Source organism: Otolemur garnettii, unplaced genomic scaffold (assembly GCF_000181295.1).
Source record: "Otolemur garnettii isolate 467f Iridium unplaced genomic scaffold, OtoGar3 scaffold00303, whole genome shotgun sequence".
Taxonomy (NCBI): domain Eukaryota; kingdom Metazoa; phylum Chordata; class Mammalia; order Primates; family Galagidae; genus Otolemur; species Otolemur garnettii.
Window position 1 is genome coordinate 108371 of NW_003852698.1, and position 16165 is coordinate 124535.

The window sequence follows — 16165 nt, forward strand, 5'->3', positions numbered from 1 at the left end:
GCATATCATTCTTTCTTAATCCTAGCAAGGTCAGAACAATGAACCGTTTGTTAAATAACCACGTGTGAATTTTCACATAAATTTTGAGTTTATAAAAGAGTTTATAAAAGAGCTGTTTTTTAATAATGCTAAAAGGAAAATGGGTTCTGGCAACCTGAATGGTGCTACAAGTAATGGTTTTAATTCTAGAGTCCTAACTGATCCGATAGTAAGTTTTCTTCCACAGCTAAATTTTTGCATATCTTACCAAAAACTCATAGCTTACTTAAAATAATGAGAAATAATTCCAGGAAGTTAATGTGTACAACTTCCTGGACCCAGTAGCTGATTACCAACCACACATGATTTCAACAGAAAGACTATTTGCTACTTGGGGATTTTGAATTCCCAAAGATGCTTGAGATTGTTTTATTAAAAACTTCTACAGAATTAAATAAATATCTACAGAATTAAATGTTAGCAGTCATCCTAATCTTTTTTTTTTTTCTGTAGTTTTTGGTTGGGGCCGGGTATGAATCCTAATCTTTTAGTAAAAGGCAATTCTGAGAGGATACTGTGCTTAGGTTATTTGTATTACATGTTCAGTGGATCTAAAAAACATGCATAGCTATGTAGAATTCTTTGTAAAGGAAAAATTGGCAATCTGAGAAAAACACTGAAGGCTTAAAATGTCAGCGCTATTTTAGAGTCATGTCAAATTCTTACATAGGCCAAAAAATATATAAAGCAGACAGTGCATCAGCAGTATCACCTGGAGAGCTTTCAAAGATTCTTAGCAGCTGGAGTGGAAAGGACTGTCTCTGCTCCATGTGGGTTCTCTCTCACTTCAAAATTACACAGTAATTGGCGTTAGCAAGTGACTGTTTTGCTAAGGCACCCTAATTGTCTTTCCTTTCTACTCCTGTACTTGCCTCAGATTCAAACTCTGTCTCATTCAAGGGCAGCTCTCCCAGTCCTCTGATCTGGATCCATTTTCTTTCTCTAGATTATTCTCATAAGCATTAATAAAGATGTTACTAAAACTTTTGAGCTTAAATCCCTCCAGCTCTCTATTTTACAGCTCCCCTTATTATAGCAAAACCCAAAGATTTTCTAAACTTCCTCTAGTTTATCACCCTCTCCTTTTTTTCACCCAACTTATTTTATTAGGGAAAAATTCAAACAGAAAAGTTGAAAGAATAGTCCCACTTAAGTGAAAGTTATTAGTATTTTGCCATATTTGCTTGATACATTTAACCTTTCAAAGAAAGCTATAGCCATGACAATATTTAAACATGTTCTTTTATGTCCTCAGTACCTCAGGCTATTAACATAAAGTCCTTAACTTTAGATTTTCCCATGTGCCCCTAAGTGTTTCATTTTTACTTTTTAGCTCAATCTATTTTTTTTTTTTTAAACAGCTTTTCTCCATGCCAATACCCAGAGCAAGATTAAATGAAAATTCTTGGCTAGAGGCTTGGCACCTGTGGCTCAAGTGGCTAAGGCGCTAGCCACGTACACCCAAGGTGGCAGGTTCGAATCCAGCCCGGGCCCACCAAACAACAATGATGGCTGCAACCAAAAAATGGCTGGGCGTTGTGGTGGATGCCTGTGGTCCCAGCTACTTGGGAGGCTGAGGCAGGGAACTTGCTTGAGCCCAGGAGTTGGAGGTTGCTGTGAGCTGAGATGCTACAGCACTCTACCCAGGGGGACAGCTTGAGGCTCCTGTCTCAAAAAAAAAGATTCTTGGCTAGAATTCTCGGGCTTGTTGACTGTCTTTTTGCAATGTCATTAATTTCTATCCCTTTTAACTTCCTAGTCTTAAGTTACTAGTTTCTGGTAAAACTTGTGGAGCGTGCAAGGTGCTACTGTGGTTTCCATATAGAATAGCATCACACAATGTGTACATTTTCCAGTATTAGTGTTAAGTTTGGACACTTGCTTAGGTCATCTGTTGGTGATGCCTGTTTTTCTTCACACATTGTCCAGTTGACAGTTGCCTTGAAGACATTACAGGGCTCATCCTTGGGCTCCTTGCCAGCTCTTCAAATACCTTGGTAATCTCTTTTAAGCCTATTAGATTATATTCACCTCCTTGTGTGACCTTTCCACTTGGATACTAATCTCAAAATGCCCTAAAGCAAACTCCTTATTTTTTCCTGCCAGTCAGTCATCACTTCATGGCAGCTCCCTTCCTCTTCACCAGTACTGGACTCTTCATCTCCTTCACTTAATCTTAGTTCCACCTAAAATCTCCCCATCTCCACTACTGCTACTCTTGTCTAAGACATTTTATCACAGCTGCCCAGATTATTTCAGTGGTCTCCCAACTGGTCTTTACTCCTCTAGCAACCAGAGTGATGCTTGGAAGGTCTGAAGTCTTACTGAGGTAGCTTCCTACCTTATTCAAAGTAAGTGACCTTAAAATACTCTGCCCCAGTATTTTAATGACCTCACTCCATTCCTATTGAATTCTTGCTCACTCTGCCTTATCCACACTGCCTTTACTAATCCTCCAATGTTCCTTACCTATCTGTGCCTTACAAGGTGTGTTACTATTACCTAGAATGCTCTTCTCCCACAAAGCTTAATAGTTCTCTCATCACTTTGGAGTTTTTGCTCAACTGTCATTTCAGTGAGGACTGCTCTGACCACTCTTGTTTAACAAACTGCAGCCTGACATTCTGGTTTTCTTTTGCTATTTCTAGTTTTAATTGCATTTTTTAAGAACAAAAATATTAGCATTTTTCAGTGCATGAATATCTGAAAATCCTTTCTTGTGTAAGTACATTTTTCTAAGAAAGGAAAAAAGAGAAAAAAAGCAAGAACCCTGCCCTCACCCTTCCCAACTGTATTTCTCCCAGTGGGTATAAACCAAATTTACTTTTAAAAGTTCATAAAGGGCTCTTCATGAATGCAAGTTTCTCCACAAAGCAGCATGCTATTAAAGAGTGTACAGCATGATTGGCAAAATAGAGTTGTTTTGTAAGGCAGAGATTAGTTATGTAATCAAAATTCCAAATAAACCTTTCTCCAGAACAAAATGTTAAAACTTTGCCCAATCGCTCCAAATTTTGGGTTCTTAATATTAAATGAAGGTGTTGATGTCAGACTCACTCTCCTGATGTACTTGTGCTCTATCAGCCACTCTATCTTCTATCCTTTTCTTCTGTGGTGAGAACATGTTTTTCAAAATTTCTACTAATTCAGTCTGCAGCTGAGCATTACTAATTGTTTGATAGCTTCCTGGGTTCTTAGTCTTAGTTGGACTATCCCTTCATTCTCTTTTCTCATCCTTTTCTCTAGTGAGCTGCAAGTGTCCAATCAAGTTGATTTTACCCCCTTTCTGAACTTTTGCATTTTTTATTAAACTGCAAAACTCCTGGTTCACTGAGAAGAGGGGACCTTTTGAGAAGTCTTTGGGCCAGTTGACTTGAGGTTCATACAATAAAACTTGCCATTTCAGCTTTGGGAAAGCCCCTAATGACCATAAAGTCCTTCTGAGCTCAGCATCAGAGTTCAGTTGCAAGTTTGAGATTTTCAAAGCTGATTTTCTCTCTAGGTCTTTGGTTCCATGCAAACAACACAGACAGCTGAAACATGGTTACCTCCAAATTGTATTGACCTATTTCATTCTTCTTTTTTTTTTTTTTTAATAGAGACAGAGTTTCACTTTATTGTCCTGGGTAGAGTGATGTGGCGTTACAGCTCACAGCAACCTCTAACACCTGGGCTTAGGCGATTCTCTTGCCTCAGCCTCCTGAATAGCTGGGACTACAGGCACTTGCCACAATGCCCAGCACCTTTTTTGTTGTTGCAATTTGGAGGGGGCTGGGTTTGGACTGCCACACTCGATATACATGAGATGATGCCAATGTAATTTTCTACTGCTATGTTTTTTGGTAGAATTCTTCTATTTCAGATACCAAGTCCTTCAGTTTAGTAAGTTTCTCAGAACTTACTGACCAGGCACCAGCGTTCAGAATTTTTATATTACCTGAATCAGCTGGTAAAGCCAATTTATTATTTTTGTGCATTTTCTTAAAAGCTTGGTTCAAATCTTCAGATACTTTTATGTTCTGAAACATTCTAGCAAGCTTATTTACATAATCTGCAGGCATACCAACTTCTCTTAGCCACTCTACTATATTCTCTTCAATTTCACTATTAGCAGAGATGTCTAATATAAGACTTCGTGTCAAATGAGCTTTGTAATACCTCATAAAAACATCTTTGTTCTGTACATATTTAAGTACCAAGAGCACTTCTTTAAGCTTTGCTTTAATCTCTTCAGAGGTTAGTTTTTTGCTTAATAGTGTTTTTCTTAGCAACATGTCACAGTAATTGACAAGCAGCTCAGGGCATTTTGATTGAGGCTGAATTTTCAGCCCTACCCCCTTCTGCTTCAAAGGTAATTCAAATTTAAATATGGTGGCATCATTAACAACTGCTTTATATGCCTTATCTCTTGCTGTAAGAAATCATGGATCATCTTGAAAAGCTTCTTTGATGAATTAACTAAATCTATTATATAGTGTAAATAACTGCTCTACATATTTCTCAGAGTCAGTTATAATTTTCAGCAGCTTCTACCATATCTGCCAGGCCAGCGCTAATGTTGTGTTCCTCCAAGTCTTTCAACATTGGCTCTATCCCATTGGGAACTTTGTCCATCAATGAAAACATTAAATGTAAAATGAAAACATTAAATGTAACTTTTCAGTTTCATTTTGCTTGATGATGCCTTGGCATTTTGCTAAGACAGTTTCCTTCAATGATGTCGCTAGGGCATTTACACAGCATTCCATGAGTGCTTCAGCAGAGTTACATTCTCATCTTGTTTCTAAATAACATAGTGCTCGCTTTTCTTCTAAGGTAGCATTTATTTCATATAATTCTGTACACCATTTTGTTGTACATACAAGGGCCTGAGTTCTATAAAAACTCTGTTGAATCCAAGTATGCCTTCTCACAATTGTCCCTATAAATTTGAAGCTTATCATTAGGATTAGAACAAGCATTAACATACTCCAATGACCAGCTGAGAATCAAAGCTTCTCCCAATCTTTCAGCATGTACCAGTTTCACTGTAGTATCTTAGAGTCTGTTCTTTGTATTTAAAAAGATTGACTCATTCTATGTGTCAAGCATAAGCTTTCGAACAATACTGTCTTCTGCATTTGATCTTTTATTGCTGCCCATTAAAGTAATCTCTAGTTGACAAGAAGGTTTCGGTAAAGTATCACATTGTATAAAGAAGAATTTTCACCATTCAACAATATATGCTTTTAGCAAAGCTGTATCATCTTGATGGCTCAGTACTCATGCTTATACTTGCTTACTAAACTCAAGAATGTCTTCTTTTAAAGCCTGATGGATTTCTGCTGAGCCTTTATCATCCCAGAGACATACGCATATAGGTCCAAAAACAGATCAAACCACTGCTGTTATGTAACAGATTCCTGACGTAAAAGCTTCAAAACAATTGGGCACATGAAATCCCATGTGTCTTCAAACTGAAGAGAACCTTTATTTGGTCAATAGGCAGGAGGGACACCCAGAGCCTATCAACCCCAAGGCCACAGACCCGTGCTCTGGTCGGTGGCAGCCACTGCTACTTCCCTTACGGTGGAAAACGCCCAAACACTCCTACATTTCGTAGCCAAATCTGAACTGAGGCTTTCCTGAAGGCCGAACCAAACCCGGCGCTCACGTAGGAAAACCCAAGCTGGGGCCCATCCTGGTTTTCTTTACCCTGCTTTTTTTCTGTAATGTATCAAATTGTCTGTTTTACCCCTGTGAGAATGCAATGAAGGCAAAGATCTTTGTTCACTGAAGTGTCACAAGTGCCTAAAGTGCCTGACACACAGCACATGCTCAGTGTTGTTTTAATGAATTGCAAGCTATGTCAATCCAGGGTTTTCCGATCAGTATTTCCTTAAAAGATCCAATAAATCATAATACTCTGTAAGCCATTCTGGTTGCGGGTTTCTGGGATTAAAGAATGGACATAGCACTCAACTAACATTTCATAGGATGGCTTAAGGGTTTTGTGTTCTTGCTGGTTACCACCAAGGTGCTGCGTGTTCTGATTTTGTAGCTCATTTGGGTACTCACTATGAAAGCAGGGCAGGCTCTATCTTGCTACTTTCTTGAACCTCATCTTTAAGTGGGTAGTAAGGAAAATCAAAGTGGGTCAGTGCACAACATGCTTCTAGGTTGCCAAAGTCAGGCAGGGCGACATAACCTGCCCAGTGAGCCGGGGCCTCAAGACAGGTAAACCTGCGGGTCTGTGCAGGGCCAGTTCCTTTGTACCTTATAGAGTAATAAGCATCTTGCTATATGAATATCATTTAAAGAAATGGTCTCTAAACACTGGTGCTCATCTGCATAATTTGAAAGCTGGAGGAAGCAATACCTGTACGTATAGAATGTGTCCTCATTAACAGCATAGACTACTGGGAAACTTTCCCCTTGCCTCACTTAAACAGGCAATAGATGGGAAATACTTAAAATCATCTACACATTCTTTCCCTATGTGTTTACCAAGCATTGTGAAAAAATGAAACATGGTTGGTTGACAAAGAATGACTAGAACATTGATAAAAAGTACTGAGCTAATTGCTGTGAAGATAAGTCATGGAATGATTTCTCACACAAGAGAAACTTCTTGATCATAATTCATTTGGCAAAGTCTATGGTCCTAGCCCTCATTCAGGTACCCCTAGAATGAAATGATAGGCTCTACCTTTTATATGTGGATTCCAAGGTGATGTTTTTGTTTGCATGTAATACATTCCTGAACTTTCATGTTGACAGTCCTGTATACCTATGTACAGGTATCTAAAATCTGCTTAAAAATTCTGGCATCTTTCAGATGAAGATGGTAAAATACTTAATCCACCTTAACTAATGCTACTCTGGTAACTGCCTTTCTCAAAGCTATGCAGGGCTTGCTTTCTCCTCTGACTTACAGCTGACTCTGATCTTTGTAGGTTGGGTTTCCTCTTCTTTTTATTTGAGCCTTGGCAACCTCTGACAATCAGTTTGGAGGATGTATTTCATCTAGCATTTTTATGTTTGGAGAATGGGGTAGGGAGCAGCTCATCTTAGCCCACCATGTTCCCAGAGATCTAAGATACTCTTCATTCTAAACCTATATTAATACCAATACCTCCTTTTCCCCCCCTTTCTTATAACACAGGCTGAGAGAGAATAATACCTCTTTTTATACCGTAGAATTAAGGAGGCTTGGGTGAGCATCCAAAATGTGAAATGCTCCAAAATTCCAAGTGCTGACAATGACGGTCAAACGAAATGCTTATTGGAGCATTCGGATTTGGGATGCTGAATGGTTAAATATAATGCAAATATTCCAAAATCCAAACGGCTGGTCCCAAGCAATTCAGACAAATATTTAATATTAAAATTGTCCTTAACATGCACGTGTATACATGCATATATACACACTCTCTCTCCCACCAAGGATTTCCAATCAGAACAGTTGTTTTTGAACATGGATTTTTTTCCACATTTGCTAATTTGGGGATGTTAATGAGGAGCTTTAAATATATAGATAAATCCCAAAGTTCTCTTGGGAAAAGAACATTAGATAATGAGCTTTGTGTAACTGTTCCATTAGGTCATGAGTTCTTGCCATGGAAGAGATCCAGGTGTCATTTCATCTTGGCCTTCCTTTCCTCATCTGAATTTTACAAGTTTGGGATGAGACTTGGAGAGGCCTGACTGGCTCTAAGATTATTTTGGGTCATCCATAAGTAGAATATTTACTACCTTTAAGTATAAAGCTTAATAACTTTGGACCTTTTCAAAGTTGTAAGACTAAAGGAAATCAGGAGGCAGAGGCAGTTTTAGAAGCTGTGTAGTCACCAGGAGATACATACCTGTAGAATATTCACATTAGTTACTGTACAATACACTAAAAAGAGTATCAGTGCAAGAAACTGGGGAGGAGGAATGAGTATGGCTAAACCAACTGCAAATAATTTATACTACTGGGTAAAGGAATTTATTATATTTGTACACTGTATGTTTAAAAATGACTTACGAATAATAACTTTGTGAAAGAAATCAACAATGTTTGAGAGGTACTCTAAATATGTTTTGACATACACCTGTTTGGAATGAGCAGCATACTTTCTTGAGTCTCACATGGGGATTACACATTTCTCTCCTCACAGAAATAGCCTCCTCTAGTGGTGTATAGATAGATGTGACCGCTCCCCCCCTTCTGAGGTGAGTGAGACAGCTCTGGCTTCCTCATCTGCTTTTCAGCAGCCTCCCCACGTTAGCCTGGCCACGTGGTCAGTCTTCCGTTTGGTAGGTTTTATAAATCCTAGAAGCTCTAGTTCAGAAACAGCTCTAATAAACCGAGCACTGGAGGCAATAGCTAAGGAAATTGGCTTGGCCATGCTGTATTTTTGAGAAAAAGAGGTTAAAATCTCAATGTCAAATACTACTTGGGGAAGGAGACAGTTCAAATATATGCACCTAAATTAAATGATAACCCTTAATAGCAACGTTACATGTAATCAGAATCCATGTAGTAAGACTTCAATGGGAAGTACTTAATGCTTACCTAAATCTCATTCTTCCTGTAGTATAAGAATCACTCTCTGCCCCCACTTCTAAAAGTATATTAGAAAAACAGAGAATTCAATAATGATACTTTCATTTTTGGTAAATTTTAAATAATGATATTGATATAAATTGGACACCAGAAATTTTAGGCTTTATCTCATTTTAGAAATTCAAAATAAAGATTTAGAAATTTTAGTTATTCTGACACGGTACAGTTTTAACAAGAAATAAAGTTGTTGGAACACATCTTTATAAATCTCTAATGTAGATCTGGAAAAATTAAACTTATATTCTATGTGTTCTTAGATACTACAGAAATGATTTTAAAAGGATACTGGATAATTTCATTCATTTCTTCTGAGATTGTAGAATTTGCATCCATTTTTTCAGCAGCTGTCACAACTGTTGCGAAAGCCTTTTGAATAGACAAGACAGAAGAAAAGAAAAATCTTTACAGCTGCCAAACAGTCTTACTGTACTTCCTTTGATGGTTCTGTAATTAAACCAGGTCTGCTACTGCTGGTAACTGGCATTTATTTCCAGATTCTTAAAACTACACTGATGATCACTTAACCAATTACACATTAAAGAATAATCTTGTTTCAGAGAACTAAGAAGTATGCAGAGAAAAGGAAGAAAAAAACCCAAAGTTAAAATGTAAAGAAAGCCTGATAACCTCTACTCCTGACTTTTACCCCAGGAAAATGCCTATTTTTTTTGGAAGGAGCAAACCATGCATATGTTTTAATGGCCACGAGACATCTGTAGAGGCTTCAAAAGAGTTAAGATCTTTGCGATTCTATTCTGAGGAAGGAAAAAATATTTATTTATTTTAAAGAATAACAGTTACCCACCGCTTTGCCAAGTATGCCTTGTACTTCTGGACTTGCTAAATCTGTATTTTTTTCCTTTTATGCAAGAAGGGAAATGCTAGTGAATAATATATTTTGTTTTGTGGAATAAAAGAACTGGGCTCAGCGCCTGTGGCTCAAGCGGCTAAGGCGCCAGCCACATACACCTAAGGTGGTGGGTTCAAATCCAGCCGGGGCCCGCCAAACAACGATGGCTGCAACCAAAAAAAATAGCCAGGCATTGTGGCAGGCGCCTGTGGTCCCAGCTACTTGAAAGGCTGAGGCAGGAGACTCGCTTGAGCCCAGGAGTTGGAGGTTGCTGTGAACTGTGGTGCCACAGCACTCTACCCAGGGGGATAGCTTGAGGCTCTGTCTCCAAAAAAAAAAAGAACTGACCTGAACTGTTTAGTTTTCGCTTAATGCTGACTATTAGGTTAGCATTTATTTATTTATTTTGACCTGGTGTGAACACACAGTTGGCTTGACTAGGGAATGCATGCTTAGTGAGCAGGGGATTGGGAGCCGGGATCACTGAGTTACTATTTCCTAGGGAACTTTGGAAGTTTGAGGCAATTTGTGCTTTCCAAACAAAAGACAAGGCATTGAAAAAGATGAGGTTCAAAGCACTAGAAGTATAAAAATAATTCCTGGAAAGTTGTTGTGAACAGTTAAACAAACACACAGCTTGCTCTTTTCCCCTATCCTACCTCTGACCAGTCCACAAGGTTGATCAGCCTGCCACACTCCAAGTGTAGCTTATAGGCGATGCAGATGTCTGGGGCGGTATTTGGAATGCAGCCTTCTTCGCTTTTCAGTGCTTCATTCTAAAAAACAACGGTAAACTAAAATGACTACTTTTTAGAAATGATCAGAAACAAAATCAGACACTGACTAATCTCCTAACCTAAACTCAGTAGTAAACCTGTACATGAAACCTTCTGGCCTTCTTTATCAGTGTGAGTCTACTCTTCAATCCTTAGTTCTTATTTAGGTTTGGGTACGTCAGAACCTCTCTAGTTGCTTACTAGAAAAATAGTCCCAGCTTCAGAAAACAAGCTGATTTTTCACTTTAATCATAATTTGTTAATCCTGAGACTCTAATGGATTTTATTCTCCTTAAAAAGCTCATGGAATTCTTTGGAATATTCAAGAAACTGGTACTTCTAACATTTGTAATCAAATGAATTCTTTTTTTTTTTTTGGAGACAGAGCCTCAAGCTGTCCCCCTGGGTAGAGTGCTGTGGCATCGCAGCTCACAGAAACCTCCAACTCCTGGGCTCAAGCGAGTCTCCTGCCTCAGCCTCCCAAGTAGCTGGGACCACAGACACCCACCACAATGCCCGGCTATTTTTTGGTTGCAGTTGTCATTGTTGTTTTTGTGGGTCTGGGCTGGATTCGAACCCGTCACCTTAGGTGTATGTGGCTGGCGCCTTAGCCACTTGAGCCACAGGCGCCGAGCCAATCAGCTGAATTCTAATGTTACTATACTACATTAGTTAATACCATCATACCACTACTAGGGGGATGTAATCTGAATTTCAAAGACAAGACTATGTTGTCAACACTATAGATCTTAAGCCCTACAGAAATAGAAACCATCAATGTTTTTTCAACTTATTTGAAATCAAAAATCTCACATATACACTCCACCCTGGATATTATGTCCTTTCCAAAGACTGCTGAAACCAGATTTTTAATCTTTGACTTATATATTAAAAACTGATTTTTTTCTCTCTCTTTTTTAAATTTGAGACTCAGTCTCATTTTTTGTCCCTGGGTGGTGCTGTGGTGTCAGAGTCACAGCAACTTCAAATTCCTGGGCTTAAGCAATCCTCTTGTCTCAGCCTCACAAGTACCTGGAACTATAGGCGCCTGCCATAATAGACTATTTTTATTTTCATTTTTTGATGTTCCTTTTTTTTTTTAATTAAATCATCACTGTGTACATTAATGCAGCAATGTGCTGGTTTTATACACAATTTGAAATATTTTCATCAAACTGGTTAACATTAGCCTTCATGTCATTTTCTTAGTTATTGTGTTAAGACATTTATATTCTACATTCAGTAAGTTTCACATGTACCCTTGTAAGATGCATCATAGGTGGGATCCCACCAATTACCCTCCCTCTACCCATCCTTCCCCTCCCCTCCCCTTTCTCCATATTCTTGGGCTATAATTGGGTCATAGCTTTCATATGAAAGCTATAAATTAGTTTCATAGTAGGACTGAGTACATTGGATACTTTTTCTTCCATTCTTGAGATACTTTGTTAAGAAGAATATGTTCCAGCTCCATCCATGTAAACATGAAAGAGGTAAAGTCTCCATCTTTCTTTAAGGCTGCATAATATTCCATGGTGTACATAAACCACAATTTATTGATCCATTCGTGGGTTGATGGGCACTTGGGCTTCTTCAGTAGACTATTTTTAGAGACAAGGTCTCACTGTGGCTCAGGCTGGTCTTGAACCTGTGAGCGCAAGCAATCCATCCTCCTTGGCCTCCCAGAGTGTTAAGATTACAGGTGTGAGCCATAGCACCTGGCCTAGATTTTTTTCTTTTAATATGAGATTATTCAAGCTCCCTATTACCACCATCATTAGAAAACACTGATTTTTATGTTCCTTTTCAATGTATTCTCTGGCAATACTTAAAATATTTGTATGCCATTTTGCAACAGGAAACTAGGATGTTGGGATGCTTGTCATAGGTTTTATGGAGTCACTTCTTAAGTATCTTTTGTGTCAAGATTTCTAGGTGCTTACCTAAGTCGACAACTTACAACTCTTTCACATATATATAGTTTTTTCCCAGTGGTAAGAAAGCTGTCTTTTAAAATTGTGAACTGTCTCGCACTCTCTTGTGTAAAGATGCTCTAGGAACTGGTAATGTCTGCCCTGCTGTGGTGTTGAGAAGTGGAGTGCTGGCTGTGCTCTGCACCCTGCTCTGTAGGTTCTCTCAGAGTAGATCTTTCTTTGGTTTAAAATCCAAGGTGAAATTTGAAAGTATTTCTTTTGTCCACTAGAAAGAACCACTTGGATCTTCAAGTAATTTCATTGGGTCATATTGTTAGACCTACATCTGCTGCTATGTTTGTAGGAAACACTTCCTTATACTCCCAAGTCTCATTGCTGATGACTAGTGTTATCACACAAAGGGCAGTTTACCATGGTCAAAAGTTATCAGCATCATTTGGCCACTGAGCAGTATCTTTACTGGATTAGAAATACCCTCTGAACTCTAAAGAATTTTTAAAAATACATGAGGGGTGTAACCTTGAGCTGCCAACTCTCTACCCATTAAAATAGAAATACAAATTTACAATCTTTTCCTGACATGAAGCCTGGCACCTGAGCTAAACTGCAGGACAATGGAATCACGTCTCACCTTTAGGTAATAGTAAGGGTTGTTGAGTGCAGTATGGAGGGCGATGCGTGGAGCGGCATTCAGGTGCTCACGGAGGGTTTGGGCAGCACTGAAGTACAAGGCCTCGTGGAGCGGCTGCGTCTCTGGAGGTGGAAGGTACTCTCTGAAACAGCCAGAGTCAGCCATCAGCGTTCAGATAAGCACACACTGACTTTCAATTTGACATTCTGTCAATCCTCTATAGAGGACTAAACAATTTATTTAAAAACCAAAATCAACAATAATCAAAATTATACAAAGGAAACAAACCTAAATACCCAATGTACAGTTTCACTCAACTACACTTCATCTATATAATGTTTTTAAAACTTCCTCTAGACTCTTTATAAGAAACTATGTATTTCAGTTCTGAGTTTATGAACAAATATACCTAATTTACACTTCTCAAAAATCTTTAACACAGAATTTCTGAAAGCACTGATGGATTTCTTAAAGTAATTTATTTAGAAATCAGATATGGGGCTCGGTGCCTATAGCTCAACCAGCTAAGGTGCCAGCCACGTACACCTAAGGTGGTGGGTTCGAATCCCCAGCCCAGACCCGCCAAAAACAACAATGACGGCTGCAACCGAAAAACAGCCGGGCGTTGTGGCAGGCGCCTGTGGTCCCAGCTACTTGGGAGGCGGAGGCAGGAGATTCACTTGAGCCCAGGAGTTGGAGGTTGCTGTGAGCTGTAATGCCACGGCACTCTACCCAGGAGGACAGCTTGAGGCTCTGTCTCAAAAAAAAAAAAAGAAATCAGATATGGGCTCGGCGCATGTGACTCAAGTGGCTAAGGCGCCAGCCACATACACCCAAGGTGGCAGGTGTGAATCCAGCCCGGGCCCGCCAAACAACAATGATGGCTGCAACCAAAAAATAGCCAGGCGTTGTGGCAGGTGCCTGTGGTCCCAGCTACTTGGGAGGCTGAGGCAGGAGACTCGCTTGAACCCAGGAGTTGGAGGTTGCTGTGAGCTGAGATGCCATGGCACTCTACCCAGGGGGACAGCTTGAGGCTCTTGTCTCCAAAAAAAAAAATAATAAAATTAATAGAAATCAGATATGCACATTTTCTACTATAGTAAACACTGAACTCTTGGCAGTGTTAAACACAGGCTTCAGGAAATTCCTTTTGGATCATAGAAAATGTTTTAGTTAATATCTTTCATGGAAATGATACCTCAAAAGTTTTTTATGATTAGAATGACTTTACTTCAGAAAGCAGAAAATGCTAACTTTATTCAGAGTATTGAAAAATAAATTATCCATAAAATTTTAATTATAAAAAACAATTCACCATAACTTTGGATTCTTCTCTTTTTTTTCTACCTATAAGCTAGATGACAAAACAATTTTTTAAAAGCCTGAACTTAAAAACTAAGGCACAAAAAGTTCACTATGAATATTTAATGAACTCATCAGCTGATCTGTGACCTGACACTGCCGCAGTTCTTGGGAGGCCTAGAGGACAGCACACTGGACAAACACAGACCCAAAACAGCATGGTAAGTGACCAGTTGTTAGCTAACTCACATAAAGAAGGCTCACAGAGCCTCCATAAAGAAGACTTCTGGGACTCAGTCCACCCCCTAGGTAAACTATTTTGGCCTGTGACAGACTATGTCAGCTTCTTTTCCCAGAGTACCGGCAGAGTACAGCAGCTGCCTCAGCCCAGTCAGTGGAAGAGACATCAGCCTTCTCTTCTAGATATGCTGATTTTTCTCTCCCCTTTCTGGAGAGGATAGTACTGCCTTTAAAAATCCCTCTACAACAGCAGCTCTGCCCTGGTATGGTCAGTGACATTAAGGAAAGGAGAGAAAAAAAAGGGAAGTCAACATGTCCATCAATCTTCACCATCCTCCTCCCTGTGAGAGGGGTGCTGGGCCCCTGCTCACAACACTTCCAGATACTCTTCCCATCCCCAGAGTCACCTGGAATAAAACCTATCTGCCAGCTCGGCGCCTGTGGCTCAAGCGGCTAAGGCGCCAGCCACGTACACCTAAGGTGGCGGGTTCGAATCCCCAGCCCGGGCCTGCCAAACAACAATGATGGCTGCAACCAAAAAATGGCCAGGCGTTGTGGCAGGCGCCTGTAGTCCCAGCTACTTGGGAGGCTGAGGCAGGAGACTCGCTTGTGCCCAGGAGTTGAAGGTTGCTGTGAGCGTGATGCCACGGCACTCTACCCAGGGGGACAGCTTGAGGCTCCGTCTCAAAAAAAAAAAAACCAAAAAAACCTATCTGCCAAGAGGGTATGACTCTGATTTAACTCTCACTAAGGACAAGCACTGCTAACAACAGAAAGGTAAAAAAGCTGACGTAAATAAATAAATCAATTACTTAAGATTGACTTAACTTAGCTGTAGCTGCAGGAAATGGTTTCTGTGATGTTGAGTGCCCCTCTGAATATCTGGCTACCAATTTGTAATTTCTGACCATAAACTCTTCCTAAAGTAGCCTCATGCTATTACTCTCAAATTATTTATTATACATGGCTGTCATTAAAAGATCTTATTGAAGTCCCTGCTATGTAATTAACACTGGAAATCTATCAAGGCAACCAAATAGTCATTTTTAGAAACTCAACATTGCCTCATATTTGTACTTCTCTCCTATTTTAACATTTTTACATTTAATGTTCATAAATCTACTCAATTTCCAAGGCAAAAGGCCTTTTGGATATCCTCAAAGAAATCCCATCAGAGGCAAAATAAAATATTTGCTTTTGCTTCTACTAGGCTACAATAGTTGAACAGCAACAGTGACAAAACAAAATCATACATGAGAATTTTTATCTGGCTGCAGACTTGGACATAAACATAGAAATATACTTCTACAGTGTATGTGCAGTGAGAAGAAACCAGAGCACCGCATGATGCTCATTTTGGATTCAGTTCAGAGTTCATAAATAAGTCTTCCCCCTCTTAGGTGGTTCTGAGGGAACAGGTAGAAATAGTGTCAATAAGGGCTACAAAGATGAAGCTTGATTTTGATGAAAACCGTAACTTATAAAGTGCCGATTTATTCTCAGCTCCCAAGATTTGGTGACTTACTCTTGCCTTTTCTTAACTTTGCCAAGAATTAAATTACTCATGGTATACTATGAACCCTGTCTTCTAAAGTCTACTGCTTAAGTTTATCTTTCAAGGACATCTTTTCTCCAGAATGCCAAGCTCTTCCATCTGTATTGTGGTCTTCAGAAGGGCTGTGTGGAAAGGGGGAGCACCTTCTAAGAGATGGGGGAAGACTGCGACTTAGTAGCCCGTGTGAGTCACAGTCTCTCTCTGGGCTCTAAGGGCCACAGACTGACTCCTCAGGTTCCTTTCAGCTC

The 16165-nt window shown here is 39.5% G+C and overlaps 1 protein-coding gene and 1 pseudogene across 5 annotated transcripts in view; both read right to left on the reverse strand.

Moving 5' to 3' along the window:
- Positions 1-3067: 3067 nt before the first annotated feature.
- On the reverse strand, positions 3068-5510 carry LOC111722658 (annotated as a pseudogene).
- A 1922-nt stretch (positions 5511-7432) lies between these two features.
- ORC3 (origin recognition complex subunit 3) overlaps positions 7433-16165 on the reverse strand; it is a 69176-nt gene continuing 60443 nt past the window's right edge. For 4 of the 5 annotated variants that reach the window (XM_023508982.1, XM_003803426.2, XM_012813805.2 and 1 more), the window contains 4 exons: positions 12821-12962; positions 10139-10255; positions 8916-8995; positions 7433-8376 (listed from right to left, as the gene is read on the reverse strand). In XM_023508982.1, coding sequence (XP_023364750.1) covers positions 8271-8376; positions 8916-8995; positions 10139-10255; positions 12821-12962 — 445 coding nt within the window. In that variant the 3' untranslated portion in view covers positions 7433-8270. The remainder of the gene's footprint in view (positions 8377-8915; positions 8996-10138; positions 10256-12820; positions 12963-16165) is intronic. The other variant, XM_023508981.1, reaches the window with a different exon arrangement.